Source organism: Atractosteus spatula, chromosome 9 (assembly GCF_055471065.1).
Source record: "Atractosteus spatula isolate fAtrSpa1 chromosome 9, fAtrSpa1.hap1, whole genome shotgun sequence".
Classification (NCBI taxonomy): Eukaryota; Metazoa; Chordata; class Actinopteri; order Semionotiformes; family Lepisosteidae; genus Atractosteus; species Atractosteus spatula.
The window spans coordinates 42,242,454-42,266,095 of NC_142714.1; the positions used below are offsets into that span (position 1 = coordinate 42,242,454).

The 23,642-nt window shown below is 43.3% G+C and overlaps 1 protein-coding gene across 3 annotated transcripts in view; it reads right to left on the reverse strand.

Annotated features, from left to right (window-relative positions):
• Window positions 1–242: 242 nt before the first annotated feature.
• The window catches only part of hdac8 (histone deacetylase 8), a 29,044-nt gene continuing 5,644 nt past the window's right edge, over window positions 243–23,642 (reverse strand). For all 3 annotated transcript variants that reach the window (XM_088925151.1, XM_088925153.1, XM_088925152.1), the window contains 7 exons: window positions 21,849–21,961; window positions 21,246–21,323; window positions 20,709–20,817; window positions 19,476–19,648; window positions 17,021–17,115; window positions 10,216–10,321; window positions 243–1,590 (listed from right to left, as the gene is read on the reverse strand). In XM_088925151.1, the coding sequence (XP_088781277.1) occupies window positions 1,568–1,590; window positions 10,216–10,321; window positions 17,021–17,115; window positions 19,476–19,648; window positions 20,709–20,817; window positions 21,246–21,323; window positions 21,849–21,961 (697 nt within the window). In that variant the 3' untranslated portion in view covers window positions 243–1,567. The remainder of the gene's footprint in view (window positions 1,591–10,215; window positions 10,322–17,020; window positions 17,116–19,475; window positions 19,649–20,708; window positions 20,818–21,245; window positions 21,324–21,848; window positions 21,962–23,642) is intronic.

Below are 23,642 nucleotides of genomic sequence, written 5' to 3' on the forward strand. Positions count from 1 at the left end.
CAATTCATCTTGAGTGGTTTACAAAACCTTAAGAGAAGTTTATCCAGAATATAACTGTAAAAAAATGAAGAAAAACTATATCTACTGGGATTAGTAGCAAGCATTTCCACTAATTGACCTGAAGATCTGGAACATTTATTACTATCATAGCTTATTTGGTGACCACATTCACTTTTATCCCTCTGGCTGAAGGTTATGAGATTATTTTAGTTCCAACAGACATGAAATAAAACACAACATAGTTACATTACTGTTTTTATAAGAAATCTATTTACACTGAAAGACAACATGCAGTTTTCAAATTTGCAGGAACAAATCAAAAACATATTTCACATCTTGACATAAAAGAGGAACTATAACAGTTTTAAACTATAACATTTTAAACAGTTTGGAAATAGACAAACACTTGCACTCCTCCCCATATGAATTAAAAGTTTTAATAAAACTGCATTTTGATGAAAGGAAGGCTTCTGCAGGCCAGATACGTCAGGGAAATGACTTTGAACAGCAGCTTTGCAAAACATGGTTGTAATAAATTCTCGCTTGTGAAACAGCCATGGATGCAAATCACAGTGACATTCAGGGTTTTTAAAAAAGGTGTTCTGTTTTACCACTGATTGGAAGAGAGCTATTTCAAGGGATTGTGATACCTGTACGAGCAGTCAGAGAAAAGCTGGCTGATTCCCACAGCTGATCACAACAGGAGACTATCCCAGACAGACTGCTCTTGAAAAGCACTTGAACTTTGGCTTTTCAAGTTTAACAAGTCCCAGAATGTACTGGGGAGCTGTTTTGAGACCAGCAGAGATTTTACTCTGACTGAAAGAACAAAAATACAGAACACAAGCATGAAACAGTGTTGATCTCCTTCTGACCACTTTTACCATTCTCATTTGGCATTTTATTTGGGTGTTGGAAAAATAAACTATGGACAGAAAGGAGTTTACAATCCTATAGCAAAAGGCTTAAAGTTTCAATCAGGACAGACTGTCAAAAGAGTGATACTTTCTTACAAGTCTTTAAGTAAAAATACTTCACCACATGTGAAAGAGAGCAAGGAGATGTACTGATGAAGCCTTTTACAACTGCTTTACTCTCATTCACTTTAAGGTTTAAGGGTTTAAAAGCAGTCACATGAACTTTGAATATTGCTGTCCTTTGTGTAACTTTTGCACCATGCATGTGCCGTCACTTTACAAAGGAAACAAACACAGATCAGAACAAAAACGTATTAAAATCCCTTTCAGATCTAAAAATGCATCCTTTTCAGCCACAAAACCGAGTTTCCTCTACAGAGCAAATGTTACTGGATCTTGTGTATGAGCCACAGAGTAACCCATTACCCTGTCTGCATTTAATCTGTATCTTAAAACATTGTATTAAATCGTCCGTATAAAAAAAAAGAAAAAAGTAAAACAGGCAACATCAGTTAGCTGGTTTTCCCATTAAAAGTTCCCTGGAAACATTCAAGTAATGTTTTCCAAATCTCCCCTCCGGCGGTCACTTCCACATACTGTCTTCATTAGCTCGGCCTCCCTGCTTTGGAAATCTGAGCTTTAGACAGCTTTTAAACTACATTCTTCAGATTCCCTGTAAACAACAAGAGAGAGATGGGGTGAAATTGATTGTGTACACATTCTCAGGAACCACAAAAACCTCACTCCTTACAAAAGCGAAATTGTACCATAATTTAACTTCCCTCCATTTTGAAGAACCCTAGAGGAGCTCTCTGCAGTTATAACTCAAGACTTCATGACTGTCAAAGCCTGGTTGACGCAGTGACAGCAAAGAGGAGATGGTAGGATTCTCTGCTTCAGAACAGTTAATGGATAAATCATTCCAGTGCAACTGTGCTGCAGGGCTGTCCCACAACATGTGCAATAAAAAAAAAAAACGATGGAAAGTGACAGACTGGCCACAGGTCTGCTTTGCATTTCACACACCCCATTTGCTTCTGTAAAGTTTATTTATAAATAAAATGGTTTTTTTTCCCCCTCATGAAAAACGACAAGCCAGACTGCAAAAACAGACTTAAAAAAAAGATTTAAAATACAATAAAAATGACCTCCTGCAGTAAAATTCACTTATCAAACCTTTCACTGCTATAATCGTGCTCTGCGTGATACAGGTGTAGTATTTACAGCATTAATCAGTGTCTTTGAAACCAACTAACCACCAATCCTGTACGAAACCTAACAACAAAACACTTTTCATAGATGTAAAGAGTAGAGTCCTGAAGAACAAACAGCATTTAACAAAACCTCACATTCTAACTGAGTGGAACATGAGAAGATAGTATATTATACACCCACCCCCCCCTTCAGCTTCATGACAGACAACATTCATTCTTTGACATTACGTATATTTTCTTGAGATACGGTTTGAGCTATCCAGTTCCAAATCTTATTCCCGTTTCTAGCAGTGTCCTTTTACGTGGAGGTCATTGTGTTCATTTCAGATATCCTAGTTGCACAGAAAGGGTTGTTATACTGTGTAGCTCGGCTTCTTTCAGTTTTGAATAATCTAGCACTGTAGCTGCAGAATCCCATTTCTTTTTCAGAAACCTACAACGGGCTTTCTTCTTATTCTTTTTAAACCCGGAGTCTTCCGATACAGGTCATGAAATGAATTCCCTCTCCCTGTTCTCACAGATGTTTTATTCCATTTTGCATTCCAACACTTTGCATGATAACTCTTCAGGACATTCCAGATTCCATTAATGGGGATGTATGCTCTGGCCAGTCTTCTTCAGCTGTAGTTTAAAAGACTCAGTACCTTTGCAGTCATTTTTCCCTTTCTGGTTTTGATTTTGGAGCCAAGGGCCTGAAAATGCAGCTTACTGTATATGCCATCCCATTTCAAATTTCTTTAAATTGCCACTAAACGTTAGTTTCAATACCTTCTAAATCGCTTTTATTAAATATGAGTATTTAACATTTAACGCCCAATATTTTCAGAGCAAAAGGTCATTTTCATTCCTTGGAAATGTAATTGTGCACGGTGCCTAATAAAGAGCTAATCTCTAAGCACCTGCAACTATTTTATGATATGAACTCCAAATTCATTGCTAGAAATTAATTAAAATGTATTTTTTACGCTCTGGCTGAAGTAATGCAAGTTTATTTTTATGCAACATTAGGTGGTGTTTCCAAAACTTTGAGCAGCTTTAGATAATGTGTATGTGTGTGTATTTTGAGCTAGCAGTCTCATAAATGCTCCCCAGATGTTACCCGAAATTCCAATAATGTGAAACAACTGCAGGGCCCACCATTTATTACCTATGCTAATCAGTCACAGCAGCTGCTAGCAAAATATTGTGATATCCCTGGGTGGATAATCGCTGACTCAAAAATACACGCAAGAGTTTAATGAACAAGCTGTCAGGCTTGTGCAGTGGTACGTCTGTGAGCTTATCCATTTATAGCCACTCCACTTGCGTTTTGCCCATACGAAAGTAACTCTGCATCAGAACTCCGTGGTTGTAATTAAAAAGGAAAAAAGTGCTTCACCCCACACTAAAGAAAGTTAGAATTACATCAGCCGGGCAATAAGTGAAATTCAGGGCTTGATTAAATAAAGCTCACTCAAAAAATGGGATTCTGTAGTATGCCAGGCTTTGAAGGCACAGGAAGCACATCAACTTTAATTCTGGCATTGCAGTTGGGTTGACAGAGCAGCCCATCTCTTCACCATGTTACTTTGTGCTGGGCATTGCATTACATATTCTGTCTGGATAATCCCAGACAAGCAGCCATGAGCCTTTTAAGATCCAATCAAGCTTGTTGTGCTTTGAAAGCAATGTACAAAACTGTGTTCCATCCCACTGTGCCCTCAGCTTGCCCCTTGCATCGGTTTGCCGGGAGTGGAAAATATACAGAATGAAATAAAGAGCAAAATTAAAGAAAGTGGTATTTACCTCTGCTGGCAGAGCAGATTAGCATCACGTTGGATGTGTAGTGCATCGAGATGAACCAAGCATCAAGGCAAAGTGTAAACAAAGATCACAGTTTGAGCTACAAGTATCTGATGACAAAATATTTTTTTTTCAGTATTTTTCGTGATAACAAGGGAATGGTTTCGCAATCAAAAACAGAAGGGGACCTTTGCTTATCTGCATATGTTTCTACCAGTAACACCCGCAGGAAGGTCCCACACTTTCAGACAGGCAGAAAGGCCCTGGGGTGTCAAGGCACACGCCCACACCCTAACTCCACAGCCTTGCATGCTAGACAAGAAAAGCTACACTGTATATCCTTTAAAAAAAGAAATAAACCAAATGTCTAGGATTTTGTAATTACGACTAATGTTAGGCTCTCTGACCTGAGATTGCAGCTCTAGAGCCGGTGTTCCTTAGAACCTGAACTCTTTCACAAGGAATTTGTCAGTGTGCAGGCAATAAAAATAATCTGACCAAACATAAGCTTTTGGTAACAAGCTCTGAGGACTTTTGTGTCATGGAAATACCAAGAGTTCTAAAGTTTTGTTATGGATCACATTTCTCTTTGTGTTCTATAAATGCCATGATTGATTACATAAAAAATAACCTATAACTGCTTCTAATTAAAACACACAAAAAATATCAGGAAGGGGCAGCTTTACTAAAAGTCTAACCAGCAGTGCAGTTATTAGCATTCTGTTTTAAGTTAGAAGTGAAACAAGCTGGGCTTATCTTTCATCTTTGCCTACAGCACTTTAACGATCAGAAACGTCAAGACCACAGAGAGGCCTCCCAGTGAAAAATACAATGAAGGTACTGGTGTCTTTTTAGTCTATTGAAGAATGGGTTTGGTCTAGGCAATTCTCCAGGTCCAGCTCAAGAGATCAGTGGACTGAGGTGAAACCTGGCCACAGACCATCCACCAGTATTAACATTGTTTATATGGGCAAATGTCACAAAATGAAAAATGTACCAAGGGCATCTGTAGACAGAATTTGAAAACGGGGAAAGGTCCGTTAATCAATTCACAATTACATAAAAACGTTAAATGCAGTTTTTCAAAGCTCAGCCTAAAACAAAATCTCTTTATCCCGAAACTGGAGAATTACCAGTGATGCAGGAGATTCTGCATAAGCACCAGGAGAAGGAAACACTTGGTGTGCCTTGAATGAGAGAGCATTTGTAGCACTGGTGTCCTGGACAAATGCAGTAGAGTCAATGTCCTGCCCAAATTCCCTTAAAGCCAGTTTTACGGGTCATTCTCCCTTTGATCTCTGCCCAGAAAGATGATGAAGATGGTGGCCGGTGTGATTAATTTCAGGGACCCCTGGCAGGTGAACTGTGCTACATGTGTAGGTCTAACCTGTCCTCCCTCACCTACAGGCCGATTCACATGTCCTCATATACACTGGGAGTACTGTTACATTAAGAGGTGGTACAGAGAATGCAGCTGCACACAGCTCTCTATTCTGGGGCCCCCAGCCTCCTCAAAGCTTCCACACATTTCTCCACAGCCACAAGAAGTCAAAACAAAAACCCTTTAATTATCCACCAAGATGGCTCAGCTGCAGTGTGCTTAAAAACATGCAAGGCCTGTTTAATGACAAGTCACTAAGCCACAGAGCTTTAAAGTCGCTTTCACTCTGGACGTCTATTAAAGACACAGAAAATAAAGACAGGCCCAACCATATTGGTTTGAAGAAATGGGAAATCAGTCTGGCAGTATTCAGTCCCTTCCACAGATGGACTAGGATGCACTTATTTAAGATAAACTGTGCTCTGGAAAACCACAGGCCTGGTCGCCCTCAGCTGTCACGCATGTAAATGTGCTTTTGAAGGTTCACAAGCATCCATCATGCACTGCCAGACCCCAGAGATCAATTACCACAAGAAAAAAAAAACAAATTCACTGCAAAGCCGCCAAGCTAGGTGTCAGGAGGGCGGAGGTGAAGGCATGCAAGAAAAGGGGGGGAAAAAAAGCATGTTGGCCTTTTCAGCTGTATTAGAGACAGAGTCAGATAATTAAGATGCCCCTGTGTTCCCAATTGCAGGAAAAGCCCACAGAGGCAGCCTGCTGTGCCCTGTCAACAGCACTAGGACAGAGAGTGGTGAACAGGCCTTTTCAGCTCACACTGCACACATGGGGCAAAAAAAACACTTATTTTAGGTTTGCGAATGCAGCATTTGGGTATTGAGAAGGTACTAGCAGTGGAAAATTGGCTAAATCTCTTTCTGATTTGCCAGTGTTTTTATGTTCACTAGCATTTCAGAAATATGTGTAAATCAAGCACTGTTTTTTTATCCCAGGCACAGGTAGACAATTCACCAACTTCCACTGATAAGGGCTGCTGAATACCCTTCTGTGGTGCAGAGACTGGCCAGACCCGTCACAGCAAGCCCAGTCTGGTGAAGTTATTGAGCTTTAGGGTGGATGTCAGTCCCCTTCAGCTTCCCACCAACGTCTCTAGACCATCTAGACATTTCCTTGGAATCGACATTGCTCATTGGGACATAGAGCCTTTTCAAAGATAGGCCCTCCATCTTCGGAATACTCTTCCTGAACATCTAAAAACTGCACCCTCTGCTGATGTTGTTAAATCTCGCCTCAAGACTTACTCGTTCTCAATGGCTTTCAATTCCTATCTTAATTCTTTCTGTTAATTTCAGAATTTATAGATACATTTTGTAGTGTTTTTTTCCCCGTTTCCATTTCTCTTTTTCTATTTTTAACTTATGTCCAAGGCGCCTTGAAAATGATAAGATTTAAGCACCCGTTAAAGAATGAAATTGATTGACTGACTGACAACAGCCATTCCCAATTGCTTTCAAATCCTCAAATACCCTTCACATTTAGGAGGACCAGTAAGGGTTTTTGTGTGAGCAAATGTGCAGGACCTGAAGAAAGAGACAAAAGAATCTGAGTGGAACTTCCTCAGCTTGCAAGGCTTAGATCTGACCCGAGCCGCTGACCTCCATTTCACTCGGAATCTGACGTGAAGTGGAATGTGCAGTGTCAGTCCTAATGCAGGTCATATTCCCTTTTCTCTGCATATTGGCTTCAGATGGCCCCCGCCGCAAGAAACCGAGGAAAAGAAAGGAAAGCAACTGGGAACATATGCCTGTGGTCGGCGTCACATCTGTTCCTCCACAGTGAGATGTGTTTTGAAACTGAATTCATACAGTGTTCTTCCTATGGTGGTCACTGGATAAAGGGGCGTTAACCCCCTCACAGCCGCTAACATCTTGTGCTGCAGCCAGGGAACTGACTAAGGGGCTGTTTCATAGCACCGACCTGCAGGGATGGTGCAGCACAAGGGCCTGGGGGCAGTTTCATAGTGCTTGCCTACAGTGTTGGTGCAGCTTATGGGCCTAGGGCCAGTTTCACAATGCTGTCCTGCAGTATTGGGGCAGCACAAGGGCTGAGGGGCAGTTTCACAGCACTGTCCTGTAATTTTGGGGCAGCACAAGAGCTCAGGGGCAGTTTCACAGAGCTGACCTGTAGTATTGGGGCACCACAAGGGCTGAGGGGCAGTTTCACAGCAATGTCCTGTAGTATTGGGGCAGCACAAGGGCTGAGGGGCAGTTTCACAGCACTGTCCTGCAGTATTGGGGCAGCACATGGACTCAGGGGCAGTTTCACAGCACTGTCCTATAGTATTGGGGCAGCACAAGAGCTCAAGGGCAGTTTCACAGAGCTGACCTGTAGTATTGGGGCAGCACAAGGGCTGAGGGGTAGTTTCACAGCACTGTCCTGCAGTATTGGGGCAGCACAAAGGCTCAGGGAAGTTTCGCAGAACTGACCTGCTCTGATGAAACACAAATAAACTGCTCCTATTTACACAGACGAGTTCACTGGGAGGGCTGCCAGGATGGTTACATGCACCCCTGGGGATAAGCAGTTAGAGAAGAACAGTCAGTGTCAATGGGAATTGGTTAAGTTTGCGGATGAATACATTTATCTTGGCCAGAGAATCAGCCTCATAGAGACAAATAAGCAGTTCATACTTGAGCCTGGAGGTTTAACAGGCTATGGGCTTATCCCAATTTCTGTAGCATTAAGTAGAAAAACTGTATGGATGGGACTGGTCAGTCGCAGGTTAATGGCAGCTCTGCTGGTACCTCTTTAAACAGCTGGAGGGACTGCCACCACCCAGAAGACAAAGTAACAATAAACTACAGCGTCTATAATGCCAGCAGCCATATCACTCTGCAACTCACAACTGGCTACCCACTGAAGCTCAGCAGGCGTGAACCTGGTCAGTACCTGGATGAGAGACCTTCTGGGAAAAATCCGAAAAATCCTGGGAAAAGGCTGCTGCTTGAAGAGGCGTTAGTGGGGCCAGCAGGGGCCGCTCACCCTGTGCTCTGTGTGGGTCCGAATGCCCCGGTATAGTGATGGGGACACTATACTGTAAACAGGCGCCGTCCTTCGGATGAGACATAAAACCGAGGTCCTGACTCTCTGTGGTCATTAAAAATCCCAAAGCGTTTCTCGAAAAGAGTAGGGGTGTAACCCCAGCGTCCTGGCCAAATTTCCCATTGGCCCTTACCAATCATGGCCTCCTAATAATCCCCATCTATGAATTGGCTTCATTACTCTACTCTCACCCCCACTGATAGCTGATGTGTGGTGAGCGTTCTGGCGCACTATGGCTGCCGTCGCATCATCCAGGTGGATGCTGTACATTGGTGGTGGTGGAGGGGAGTCCCCATTACCTGTAAAGCGCTTTGAGTGGAGTGTCCAGAAAAGCACTATATAAGTGTAAGCTATTATTATTATTATAAGTGGAAGAAAATGTCGGGAACGGACAGGGGACACTGGGAATGTGGGAAAACGGGGGAAAAAAAAAAAGAACAACTGAAGATTAAAACACAGGCTTGAACTGACCACGTTTGCAGAATGAAAGCAGAGAGTCTAGAGACTCTGGATGACTCAAGAAACAACGGGAGAGGAAAGTGGTGGGTAGAAAAGCTAAAGAAGAGCAGAAAGGCTGGAAGAAGTTCAAGGAGCTCAAAACCCCAGCAACTAGAGACCACATAAGGCTTTTGTCCCACAGTGGTCAAACTGAAGAAGCAGGTGGAACTGAAGTTAAGAGAAATGGCTGGCCGTAAAGTGCACACAGTCCCAGGGTCCTAAGTTCCGCTGGCTAGTGAGTCTGTTTATGGGGGGCGGGGGAGTGCTTCTACTCAGTGCTACCATAGAGAGAAACAGAACAAACGAGCAGGGTGAGCTGAATGATCTCCTCTGTCTGACAGACTGATGACAATGTGGGCATGGCGAACAGCAGAAGTGTTCAACAGGAGTTCCTCACAGCACCCCAGCATAGCTATTGCTTGTGTTTTAACTGGTTTTTATATTTCTTATTGTGCCTTGCTAGCTAACGAGATGTAAGAGCTAGCAGTTTTCTGGAGGACAAGCTGGTGACATCCCTCAGCAGTCCACAGTCCACTACAGGTTTGAAGTTTCGCCTTTCTTTCCACGTCACACAAACTACTGTTAATTTTCTCTGTTCCAATGCCAACTGTCTACAGTACCTAACTTGTGGCAGGAGCTCTGCTAATGAATAAAATAACAAAGACTTCAACATTTCATGCAAAATAAAACGAAAAACCATGCAAAGATGACATTTACAAATTGGAAATCTGAAAAAAAAGCTAAATGAATGCCTACTGGCATTACCATAGATGTGGTCTGGACTCGTGAGAGAAGTGGTCAATTTTGTCTCTAGCACTTAAGTAAATGGGTTTGTTTGGTGGGAGATGTTACTCACTTTTTAGGAATGCAAAAAGTGATGAGAGAGATTTAAAATGTCTAAATGCCCAATGGAACTACAGTATGGCAAGGAACTGGAGCAGAAGGAATGCTTGCTGATGTACCTCAACCAAAAGTCTACACTTCATGCCTGAATGTCTTGTAGTCCGATTTAATTGTCATCGTGTGATTATGTCACTATTGTCGTGCTTAAAGTAATTAAACTCCAATTACACTATACATATTCAGCTATGGGGTTAAAACAGGTACTTAGCATTTGCTCATAAGTGAAATATTTTCCTAAACTGTAAGCTGCTGAAGTGTACTTTGTGTACAGTTAAGGCAATGTATACTAGACTTTTATTTACAATTTACTGATTGGTTTAGCCCGATTCCTGGGACGCCGAGTCAAGTCGCCTAGCCTACGGTCTGTGCCAAAAGCAGGACTCAGGTCCTGCTGCGTACGACTGTGCACACGAGCTGGACAAACTCCTGGGGGGACGAGTCGGATTTCTAGGATTATTACCTTTCACTGTGTTGATTATGTGCTCGAGCTGCTGGGGCTCATTCCGGTCGGGTCGACAGCTAGGGCTGATCTCCAACACGTAGTCAGGGCCGTACTCTGTGAAATACTGCAGGACACAGAAGGAGCAGTCTTGAAAAAAAATGTTTCAAAAAAGATAAGGGCATATATGCATCACATACAATAATATACGTGAAATACACAGCGAGTTCCAACGTTCCTCCTGTGCAGCTGGCACAGTCACCAGCTGGAAGTAATAATTCCACAGGAGTTGTTAGGGGAGACTCGGATTCATGCAGAGGAGCAGTTTCACAGCTTTAGTTATCAGAGGACACCAGTGTCAAGCATAGTTTTGCAACAAGGCATTGTTACATCTTCTCTCAGGAAAAGAAGAGCAATGCAGAGATGTCAAGACAGTCACAGCAGTACTAATGAGCAGTGACGCAAAACATTCTGGATTGCATGACTGGATTTTCTGGCTATTGCAAGGAAGTGTGGTAATCATACAGTGCCTCCAGCCAAGCTTACCAAAATGGACAGCCTGGATTGAAATCTCCCAGCTCTGAGCTGCGTGACTCACTGAACAACAGGAGGAGGCCTTTGATATTGTATTCGCCCATTCATGAGCCCCAAGGCTTTTCTCAGGAAGAGCCAAGGACAGACAAGTGTGTGCAGCAGTTCTGACAGCAGGCGGCTGAGCCCATCACGGAGGAGTTGTGACACGGAGGAGATACAGTGTGTGGGTGGTTCATCGGACTGCTCGGAGCCGCACAGGCCTCGCCCATCATCACACATTAGGTCACCAGACCCCAGCACTTCCTTGATTGTGCATGAGCTGCAGCAGAGCTGAGAATCAACTATGGGGCTGACGGGGACAATTGAAAAGGGAGGAGGAACTGTAAAACTAACTGGGAAGGAAAATACCTTGTCTACAACACTCCCCAGAGGCAATGCAGTGGAAAAGGTGAAAGTTCTGATACCGATTTCAATCCCATAACAGACCTCAATGCCAGGACAGTCTCTTTTGAATACAGATTGTACAGGGGAAATGGAAAAAGACAGCCTATTGTTCTTGAAACAGATAAGTTTTGTCTAGACACTGTTTTTCAAGTCTTCTTCTCCACAGACAAATTTGACACATCAGTGAGAATCCCCCTCAATCAGGGCCCGAGTTTCCTTTATTTATTTTGCAAAGGCGGCTGAAAGCCTGCCATTTCCCCACACCACAGAAGTGACGCGCCCTAGCAGGGCAAGAAAGACCTTGAGCAAAGTATTCCTGGGAAACACGATGAAAGCCAAGCCCTGCGGATCCGTGCCCGTCCCCATCTAAATGGAACTGGCCGGTCACCGTTGAAGAACAATGGTTATGTTAGGAAACTACTCTCATCTTAGCCAGAACGTCTATCCCAATACCCACCTGATAAACTTTAACCCTGAGCCATAGGGAGTGCATAAAAAAAAAAAAACACTGGGAGAAGCAAACCTCTTTTTACAGCTATGAGAATGATTAGAACCTTGACGAAGGTCCGATACAGTGATACAGGAGGAAAACCAAAAGGCAAATAACCGTCTCCTCGGGGGGGGGGGGGGGGGGGGGGTGTGATCTGAAATCAAAACTAAGAACCTTCCAATTAATCATACTTCCTCATGCAGGGAAAAGCATACAACCTGCCTATGAAATACTCAATACTGTGCAAAACATTATCTAGCAATAAAATCAGAATCTGGAACAGCACAATGAAGTCTTATTTTCATACACAACTCGAAAACGAGCTTATGTAAATTCTACCGGACACCGCATGTACAGTAACAAAAGCATTCATTTTTCTTGTAATCATTTTGCTCTGGTTATCTTTCCTTTGAGCAAAGAATAAAGCCTCCTTTGTTTATCAGGGAGAGGCCAGTATCTTCCAGGAAGCAGCAACAAATTTCCATAACACTGACGGCAGGAAATGGAAATCCATATAATCTTATTAGGGCCATTGAGTTCCATGAACACAGCCTCCCTGGGAGATCCTGCCGTGTCCAACAGCGGAGGATCGGCTCGTCCTGCAGGAGAGGCGCTTCCTTTTCAACCATAACGCTCCGGCTTTCCAAGGACGTGACATTGCCTACAATGGCTGGAAGTGATGGGCGCTCTTTCTCTCTTGGAAAACAAACAAAAAAAAAGGAGAGGGGCAGGGAACCACGACAAAGGACGGCAGGAGGAGTGGAAAGAGAGGGCAGGCCTTGAGCTGATACCACAAGCAACTGCGTCAATGAACAAGATGGCAGGATGTGTTTCAGGCATAAACAACGGCGGGAGAGGGCGGTCAGGCTTCGGTGATGGTTGCGGTCCGAGAAAAAGAAAAAGCTGCAGCTGTCTGGTAGCAGATACACATCACTGAACTAGGAAAACGAGCCTCTATCGATATGAATATCAGACAACCACCTTTTCTTATATGTCGTTTATATCGTTTCATTTGTTAATGTTTGTGTTAATGTTTGAGCTCGAATTGTAATGATTAAGCAACCTAAAAATGTCTGACTGCTACGTACTGTAGGGACAATTCATCTTACTCAGGGCAGGGTCTGCCTTCTCCATGCCTGACTCTCAAGAAGCTACACACAGCACTCCTAACCTCTCTGCTCTTCCTTTTAAGAGTCAAATAAGAACAACAATAACACATCAGAGGTATTAACAATACTGGTAGTCTTATCTGACTGTAGAGGTAGGCCATACAGTTCATGTACAGTATAACACACACAGCGTGGGTAGAGGAGGGTTATTAAGTCCTATCAGCACAGAGTTTGATGTCACTTGAGAAGAACACACCACTACTGGGAGGAAGATGAATGCACCCCTTCCAGCTGTTAGACATCATATCCATATTTACATTCCATATTTTGAAAATACTAAAACCGGTCTTCCGGAACAGTAAAGAAAAGGGGTTATTAATATTGATAAGACAACTGTGCGATTTGTGTTGAAATGTCCTCATATAACACTCAGGAGGCCTGAGTGTTCTTTCATTTCTTGCTTTTATTTTTGCGAACGGCAGTCTGACACTGCTCCTCAAGTGCAGCGCCTTGAGAGTCTCTCTCCTTCAAAGGGCTGCAGTGGTCTTTAGAGAAACGCGACACCTTTTCAGGGTGATGGAAGCTGCTGGGAGAAATGGAGACGGCTGATTTGGACTGGGGTGGGAGGGGGCGTGAAATTGGGCCTATCGTCTCGGTGACAAGCGAGAAGCCCATCACAGGAGGTACAACAACTTGTGAGAGCTGCCACACCAAAAAAACGGCAAACGCAGGCACGGTTGTTCCTGAACTACATGGTTTTGTTTTTCAGGACACATTTGGGGACGACTGCAGGCAGAAGCCCTCGTGGGACTTGGACAACCCATTCTTGCTAAAGCTCAATCTCTTAAAAATTAGAGCATTTTTTGGTGGGGGAGGGGGGTGGTTAGTTGGGAGGTCAATAAGCCCTTTGTTACCCTGACTCCTTATTGTCCAACACTGGGGGCTTGCCTGCACTGGGGGCTTGCAACAAGGACCCTAGGGCAGCTGGTGAAGTGAAGGGATTTGAGCAGCAGGTACAAAGTCCTTTTTGTTTCCCATTTCACAGTCGAAGGCGATTTCTCCCTTTTCTCGGCTCCAGGCACCCTCTTTATCTCCCAGGCCCACTGCAGTTCAGTTGTGTTTGGTGTAAACTCACAGACAATACTCAAGAGGATTGGGGGGTGGATCTTTGATTGTCGGGCATATACAACAAAAGGCTGACGACCAAGAGGCTGTAGAAGAAAAGGAAGAAGCCGATTTTATCGGGGAGTTGATGGCCTACTAACTGAGTGACCCCAGGTGGTGGTGGTGAGATGGGGCAAGATTCCCTTCATCTATCATTTGCTTGTATGCGAGAGGCACAGTGCAAACTATTGCAAACAATACCTATGCACCAGTTTATGTTTTCCTCTGTCTTCTTTAAAACAAAAACAAAGCAGTAATGAACTTTCTCACAGCACTTCTATGAGTAGGTGGCCCCAGCTCTAGCCTGATTTTATGCTTATAACACTACAGCAGCTTTCCTTTCTGTTGCCGACTGACCATCGTGGCCATTCGGCTGACCATCTTTAAGACAAAATAAAAGCTCCCAAACATCACTCGATTTCAAAATTTCTGTTTGAGGAAGTCACGTCCAGGTGAGCTACTGTTTCTCCAGCATTGACGCAAAGTTTGGATTCTGGTTTTGGTCCAGCTTCTTTTTTTTTGGTGTATAAAAATCTGATGTCATATTTTAAGTATTACTATATATTTACTTTATATGCACCAATTTTTAAAAGCGTAAAAAAACACTGCAGGCCATAATCTGTAACTGGACAGGCTTTCTTCCAATTTGATACTTAATCATACTGTTTGCTTGGGAATTTCAGGTGCTTACGTTCTTTTGAAGAATGAAAACAGGACACCAAACTCACTTACCAACTCAAGTTCCAACATGCTCACCATTTAGAGGTGTCTATTGGTATAGTGGCATTAATCAAAGACCTGTATCTTGTTCATTTATCAGTCTCTATACGTAGATGGTCCGATTTAGTTCATTATGTTCATACAGAGGCAAAACCATCCCAATTTCTCAAAGTAGTTAGAAAACATAAGGTGAAAATTGTGCAAACAACAGATTTAATTTAAAAAAAAAGAAGACTATGACTTTTTGCTTTCAAAATATGTTTTTGGGAAGTGGGAATGAGTTTGAAAATTACCCCTTTGGCGTGACTCAGTGCCAGCATACTGGACCAAAAACACTTGAGGTTAAGGAAAATATCTCTATTTGGTGTAGGCCAGTAAAGTTCAGAGCATTAATTTACTTATAGTATATCTGCGAGTGTACAAAACATTTAAAAATAGCAGAATCAAGAAGTATTCAGCAGTCTCAATTCTAAACGATTCTGGTCGTCACCTCTTGCTGGTGGACACATGTGCAAGGGCTCCAGCTACTGGCAATATACTCCCATACAGCCCAAGGTGCAAAATCACCATAAACCTCAGTGGAATTCCTGGAATTAAGTGGAATTAAGCTGCTTGGCATCACCACTGCACCCATAAAACAGTTTGTGGGGTGGGGTAGTGAGGATTGGGCACACTCACCCCAGCATCACTGACGATACTGGAAGCTCACAGGTGACAGCTGGTGCCCATCACCCTGCAGACACCCTGGCCAACTCAACCTCAGCTAGCTCCGCCAACTGCATGACTGGTGGCGGGTTTCAATACATTGCCACTGCAGTGAAATGTGGCAAACAGATTTCATTTTCGTGAAAAATTGTAACAAGTTAGTTCTTACTATGATTTCATTCGTACTGTATTACAGCTTACACATCGAATATGGGAGCCGTGGTAGCTCAGACGGAAAGGGCATCTGGCTCCTGACCGGAAGGTCCTGGGTTCAATCCCAGGTAGGGACAAGTGATGTAGCTTGCTCCGATTCCTTCTAGAGGGCTCCCAGGTCCACTCAGCCTGCTTTCCAAATGATTACTGGGGGTTAATCCCTCCGGGGGTAATAGGCCAGCCGGAGCGTGATGATGACCACATCACCTCCACCTCCAGTGTCGGATGGTTGAGAAAAATGGTGGCCCTTGCCCCCCATTCCCCCATGGGCCTTTATGGCCAGAAAAGGGGACCTAACCTACCTATATTAAATATGAATAAAAGAAGCAGCTCTGTATGTAAAGGAAACTAAAATATCTACAGTATAGAACATGAATTATATTTATAATTCACCTAGAGAAAGATGACACTTTTGTGCTACATTATTATATTTTACGTTAACATTTTTAGTTTCATTAAAAATATATCCATTGTCTTTTGAAAGACACATACCAAAGAAATACCATACTGACTATAAACATGCATACTACAGATGCCAATAAATAGATATAATAAATAAAATAATGAGGGCATACAAAATAACAATAATAATAATACTCTAAAAGGGTTGGGTAAAGAACATAACTCATCAAGAGTCGCATTGACAAGCCACTAATACTGTTAAATATTATTTTTTAAAATAAAGTAGCAAGGTTTTCTTGTGCTCAAGCAACTTGCAACTGTAGCTGAATATTTTGTCACCCCCTGTGTCCATCGGCCAATGGCATAGCCGGGATTTAAACCAGCAAACTCAGAACTGTAGGACTTTTCCTGTGTACCCAGTGAAAGCCTTGCTGTTTGCTGTTTCAGTATTCTTGTTCTATACATTTCTATTAGAGTTGCACAGTTGCTCAGGTGTACTCTAAGGAAGCCCAGAGATCCTGAGACAGGCACCCTCATCAACAGGTGGCTTTGACCCTTCTCCACTATCAGATATTTCAGGGCCTTCAGTCATGAGCTGTAACTACACACAGGCCTACAGTCCTGCACTCTCTACAATGACAGTGGTAAACTCCTAGGGTGGGGTCTCTTTTTTTGCTTTTTTTTTTTTTTACTTTTGGGAAACCATTAAGAATTTCTTTCATTTAGGTGACCACGAAAACAATTACAGAAAGCCCCTCTTTGTGCTGTGAAGAGAGATATCTCCAGGTTTCTGTCCCTCTCTCTCAGATCAATTATCTGGGAATTTAAAATATCTCCTCCTTCCAAACTTTTTTTTCTCCCCATTTGACTTGAAAAGCCCAGGATTCTAAGGAAACAAGCAGTCCCTGTGCCACAGGGACAGTGTGTTATTGTTCCCCTAGCCACCTGAAAACAAAACAGTATTGAGAAGAGCGTTTGGGCCCTTGATTAGGGGGAATGACTCAGCACAGGAGAGGCAGAAACAGGAGCTGTGCTGGAACCTTACCTCATGGTCCGGAATCTCCGAGGACAGAGTCTGGCCCAGCACCGTGCCAGTCAGATAGGCCCAGCACCGGGCAGTGTTGGCAAGGTTATAGCCTCCTGTCTCCAGCACAGTAAGAGAGAGAAAGAGAGACAAGCAGAGAAGGCAGATTGAAGTAAATGGTGTCTTTGTATGCGTCTAATTAGAACCTTTCATCTGCTGGATGGATAAGAAGGCTTGAGTGGAGATCTCATTTAAGGAAAGAAAGAAAAAAAAACAGTAGAATCACTAAGCTTTTTTTCTGTTTTGCTACTGAATAACCAAACTGCTCATGCCTTTGGACAAGGTAAAGGTCTGTTTGAAGGCTGGAAAGATGGGAAGGGGGTCAGATCTTATTAACATTGGCTTGATGGTCTTGCTGAGTGAGGGCCTGGTTGGATAGAGACGTTTTCTAGAAACCACATCTACAGTGAGCGAGAAACCTTTTAAGATAATATCCAATGAAAGTTCTCAAACACCGTACCAATCAAAGGACTATTTCAAGTACAGAAAACATGTTCACCCCACTGAAGAGAAGATACAAATTAAAAAACAATGACAAACAAAAATCAGTAAAATTGACATCCTATATATTACTGTATGTAGAATAACCTAGAGTATGTTCCCGATTACATAATGCCAATACTATCCAGCAGTTCTTGGCTGTATAGATGTTTTGTTGAAAGGTATAACACTTTTGGCTTTGGGTGGAAAAACATGTGTAGCATTAAAGGTGAATCCAAAACTTTGAAGCCCAGAAGACTGTAAAAGGATACATTTACATCAGTGGCCATTGTTTGTTTTCCAGTCTTTTTCTCACTATAGTGCCACAGAGAGGCTGACACTCGCTCACCAATTTGCAGAGATGCATTTTCTGTTTTCTGGTAAGATCGATTCTTAATTATAAAAAGGGTTGCAATTAGCCTATGCACCTCCAATGCAAAGTGCATTGATGAAGGTGCTGTAAAAGGGATGTCTGAAGTACAGGAAGTAAAAACAATGGAATTTCAAAGAGCATATAATTGTTTTGGGATACATGAAGCATTGCATCATGTGGCCCCCAAAGGGAGATGCAGAGGAGAAATGCCTGCTGTGAATAAGTGAGAAATAGCCGACACACCTGCTTGGTCTCTGTTTAGAGCCTGACAATTTCTGCACGTGAAGCACTTCGCTGCTTTGATGCGAGCAGCCCAATTTCTTGTGGTCTTCTGGGTTAGAAAGACATTGCTAGCATGCACTTTCAGTGGTATATCAAACAGGCTGCTTCTGACAGCAAACATTTCCTCATGTCTCAGACAAATCTGTTTCATATTGAGAGTCCTGTTGCCGATGAACGACAAAGGGACCGAGCGTGCCTGAATCGTGCCTCGTTTAACAGAACACACGCTCGTTCACAGCTGGAGCTTGCTCTAGTCTTGGCAGCAGACCAAATGCATTAGTTCATCTGACCCAGTGCGAAACAGCGTTATTAATAAGATGAATAAGATGAGTGCACACAGAAGACAAACGATGTTTGGTGGGTGTTTGTGTGTGGGAAGGGGTTTACTTATAAAGAAAGAGCTAGGGTGTTCTGGTTTTTTCTGAGCACGTAAAGTCCAATTCACAACTCTATCATGAAAGCTGCACTGCTGGGCACTGAAATCAGGTACGAACAAATGGAATAATAGGATACGCACAGCAAAAGTGGACACTGAACAGCGTCATGGACCTGTGCACCATGTCCAGCTATGCACACAAGCCACTGTGGTTACAAACAGCAGTCACAGTGATATGATGTAGTGCCCTCTGGTACAGTATGTACCATTGCTGTCCATGGCAATGTGTTCCCCACGGTCTCGTGTACATTTTCCAAATTATATTGCTCCACTGTGCACAGTTTTCTTAACACAGCATTTTAAATAAGACAACAAATTTTAAAAGTACACTGTGTTTTGGGAGGGGACAGTGAAAAGTGAAGTTTTGATTAGCATTGCTATTTCCTGTCTGCCTACAGTTCGGGATTATTTTTACACAGGTCAGAAAGAGCAGCACCATAAAGGGCAAAACCTATTAAAGAGAAAATATTAAACTATAGGGTGAATTGATTTTTTTGATGAGTGGGGATACGAGGTTTGTGCAAAGCAGAGGTTCTTGGAGAAAAACAGGGATGTAGCAAAGAGGATCTGAGCCTAGACTCTTTGCGTCACCTTTTACCCGGACAGGTAAGATATCCAGCCATGAATTTAGAGGTTCTTCCGTTATGAGAAAGCTGTCTTTTTCTAGTAAGGACAACCTGCCAAATACCATCTCTTTGTTCTAAACATTCCTACATTCTTATGACACAACCTGCCCAGTCTCAGAACGCACGCTCATCCGAGATCCAACGCAAATGGAAATGGGTTCAAATGGAAATGTCTCCTCTATGGAGACACTACTGTCAAAGGTAACGATCTGTACGCACCTCCTCCCAGTAAGAGGGTGGGCAGCTCCCACTGCAGCACGTAGCGCAGGCACCGCGCCACCCCGACAGGCGTCATGTTGAAGGAGCACATGGGGTCCCCGGCCATGGTGTCTGCCCCTAGCTGCAGCACCACCGCCTCTGGGTTGAACATGGAGTGCACCTCCTGCAGGACACTGAGGCACACAGAAGAGAACAGGCAGACGCATAAAGCTGCAGGGCAACCCAGTACTTCAGCAGCTGCAATCCTGAGGCAACATTTCTAAAGAAGACCTATTAGAGCAATACAATAGGGTCTTGACATTTAGCACTAAACCCTCGCCAATAGCTAAATTCTAAAATAACCATGTTCACCCCTATACCTTTACACAATGTACTACAGTATATAACATATATGATATAACATTCCCTTATCAAAATACTAATGCAATGACTAAGTTAAAGAACATCGATTAACTAAAAGAAACAGTAATCACAAACTTATTGTACTCAGCTAAAATAAACAACATGAATCCCTCCTCTGTGTCCAGAGGATGCCTGCACTTTCTTCTCTCTGTGCGATTAGCATGCCTCACTGTAATTAAGCGGCAACAAAATGATCAGAGCTCGTAAAGTCATCTCCAGCCTGATGTTCTTTACACAGTGGACACACACCTAGGAGTGCTCATTGCAATACAAAAACAAGACCACGCTGAGATGCTGATGCTGGGTAGCAGGTATGGGGCAGGCAGCAAGGAGAGACTCGCCCACTAGCTAGACTTGTTTGACAATCCTAGTCTGTCGTGTTGCTCATTTCAAAGTTGCAGTTAAGAACCTTCAGCTCGGTTTCATCCTGCTCTGCTATTCTTCCATAGAAAAACCCATCGCGAATGTTCAATTCACAGATGTCCAGACCCTACCGTACATACGTTTCAAATGGAGTGTCACTTGAACTGTGGGAAAAGTTAAAAATGTGCGCTTCAGAATTTTTTATGCTTCATCTAGCACACTATTAAACCCTAACAAATCTTTAACCCTTTATGTAAAGCAGAGGATGCTTTTTTACTTCCTAGACTGGCATCGTCGTATCAGCAATCCATTCTATTACCAAATAAAAAAAAGAAATTCACCTTTTGAGAAAGTCTTTTTTTCAGTCTTTGGACATACAGAGAGAGGAAAGGGTGGCGTTAAGAGCTTTGGAAGTGAAGGTGTGCCACTTGTGCAGGTGGCAGAGACCAGCAATGAGAGAGAGCTGACCTGGTGAAGACCTGGCAGTATTTTTCGTCTTGAATGCCATCTTGCAGTGGAACATTGACCGCATACCACCTGCCCTTGCCAAGCCCCGTGTCCGTCACATCTCCAGTCCCTGCGGCAGATGAACAGGCAGTCACTAACACATGTCGTTAAACAAAAAATGGGAACCACCAATTATCATTTTTTTAAAACCCAATTCACCAACTCTCAATCCGCATAGTTCATGGAGAGAAATGTAAATAAATCTCTAAAGCATGCAGTGCTGAGTCCCCCCCTGACAGGAACCACAAAGCTTTCCGTTTTCTCTGTGGAGCTGTATATTTACTCTAAAGTAACAACAAAATTTATCCAGAAGGAAAACACTGGAGATTAGATAAATGTCATTTAATCCTATATTTAACCATGTAGGTCAATCGAGAACAAACTTTTCAGGGATAAACTGAATCAGGAATTTGCACAGGGCTGTTTTTGGTTGCACTCTCAAATGTGCGGACGAAGCCAAACTCATGTTCACACCCTTTCTCAATCAGAGGAACTCACCGGGAAAAAAACCAGGCGAAAACTTGTGAAAGGAGACCGTCATGACTTTGGAGGTAAAACTAAAAGCATCTTCCACTCCTGTAACATGAAAAGAAAATAATTTGAACATATGGGACCTGAGGTATTCAGTCTTCATATGGAGCAAAAAAAAAAAAGCAAAATTAAAATCAATATGGGTTGACAGATCCCTTGTACTTGGAATTTTCATCGTCTGAATTGTCATGGGCTGCATGATGGCACAGGAGTTAGCACTGCTGCCTCTCTGTGCTGGGGCTTTGGGTTCAATTCCGGATATGGGGTGATTTCTGTATGACCTTCCCATTCTCATGTCGGTGTCCTCTGCGTGCTCCGATTTCATCCCACAGTCCAAAAACATTGGGAGATGAATTGGCTTCTATGAAAACTGGCCCTGTGGTGAGTGTGGAGGTGTGTGTATCTGCTCTACAATGGACTGGTGTCCTGTCCAGTGTGTATCCTTCATTGCGCCCATTGCTAGCTGGGATAGGCCCTAGCTCCCCTCCCCCACAACCCTGAATCTAAAGAACTGGTTAGAAAATGTATGGCTGCATGAAGGAACCGGCACAGAGAGGAGACTAGCTTTACCGTCACCATGGTGCAGATCCACGTCCACGTACAGCACCCGCTCATACTTCTCTCGCAGCCTTAAAATACCCAGGACAGCGTCGTTGATGTAGCAGAACCCAGAGGCTTCATCTCTGGCACGGAAAAAGAAACAGCAAGGACAATGGGAACAGCTAAACACCAAGGTGCTTGCTCATTTTGATACATTAGAATGAGGTGCACAAGAAACAGTGCTATTTAGAATTTGAACTGAATTTGTTTTTTTAAAAGACTCAACGTCCCCAAATCAGTACACCACATTTTAAAAAGGGAAAAGATATTTTTAGAAGAGGGCGCCTCCACCGTGCAAACGAAAGTTAGGGGCCGACGTGATCCATTCCACACGTGCAACAGGCCTGCAAGACCCGTGGCCTGGTCCGGATTTTGCTGTGGGAGTATTTGTTTCTGTGGTGACATCCGTGGGAAAAGGACAAGCTGACGGCCAGCTGCTTTTCTCAGGATAACCACAGTGCTCCGCAGGGTCCAGGCCTGAGCTCCGGCATTCATTTCCAGGCAGGACAGTTTCGGAGGAGGTGGAAAGCTCTTTCAGTCACACACACACACACAGATATTTTTCTGTTGATGACTCCTGAATCTGTTCTCTGGATTCAGTGTCAGATCCCCTTCAAAACCACAACTGTTCCAATTCTCTGCAGACAGACGTCTTTGCAGGAACCAAGTCTCATGGTATTTCGTATTAAACCCATTTCAAAATTCCTCTCCTGGATTCCAGTACAGTCCTGAAGTGACTTTTACAGACTACTCTAAAACTGCCAGCATTGCCTGGCTTTTATGCTGGCTGATCTTTCAGTTCTCTGTGGTTCAGAGATAATCCTACTGCTGAATACTAGAAGAAGTTACAATTCATTATATCGAAGTAGTAGCTGGATTATAATCGTTGTATCTGCTGAGTAAATGTTCTTGTCCGCACCAGACTGTCCTTTCTATTGGTGAAGTACACACTTTATCAACCTGGTACTGGACCAGATGTAGTGTTTGATATTTGTCTTCTTGCTCTTTAAGGCTCCCAAACTGACTGCTACTTTGCTGAAAGCAGACAAACAGTGCAATTTTCCCCCTGCAGGGGTAAGCGGCAAATTGATCTCCTGGCAATTACAACAAATCCAACAGTGCTTGTTCACCGATTCACCTCGGAGCACACTAACCTCTATGTGTCAGAATGAAAAGACTGAAACACATCAAGGAGGAAATGTGGCCTGAGTTTCTATTTCAGCAGAAAAGAGGCAGAGAACCAAAGGGAACGTCTGTGTTTCACCAGCTCTGAAGGCACCTTCTGTGCACTGCTTTTAGTGAGAAAGTTGTGGGAGCAGTAGAGGGACCTTATGCTTGTCTTCAGGTCACAGGACAGAAGCTCCCACTTGCAAAGGCCCTGGGAAGTCTCTCAACTGACCAGGGGAAACCATTTAGCTGGTGAAAGAGGGGCTTGTTGCAAGGTTAATGGACACATGTGAGAAAGGAGCAGACCCAAACGCTGTCCTTTAACACAGAGCGCACCCTTCCTGCACCAAACCCAATGCAATGGCCCAAGATTCAAAGGCAACATGCTGTCGACACCTCGAATTCCAACACAACATGGTCTGCAACCATTAAAAGATCCTACCTGAAGACACAGTCTGTCTGCCCCTTCCCCATAATTCCCATGGCTGTTGGCACAAGAGATATACCGAGGTATACTTCAAAAGCTGAACCTACACACAGTGTTTTGTTCAGTTTTCCTTCAAAACAAATAAAAACTTAAATGTTTTTTTGCCACTT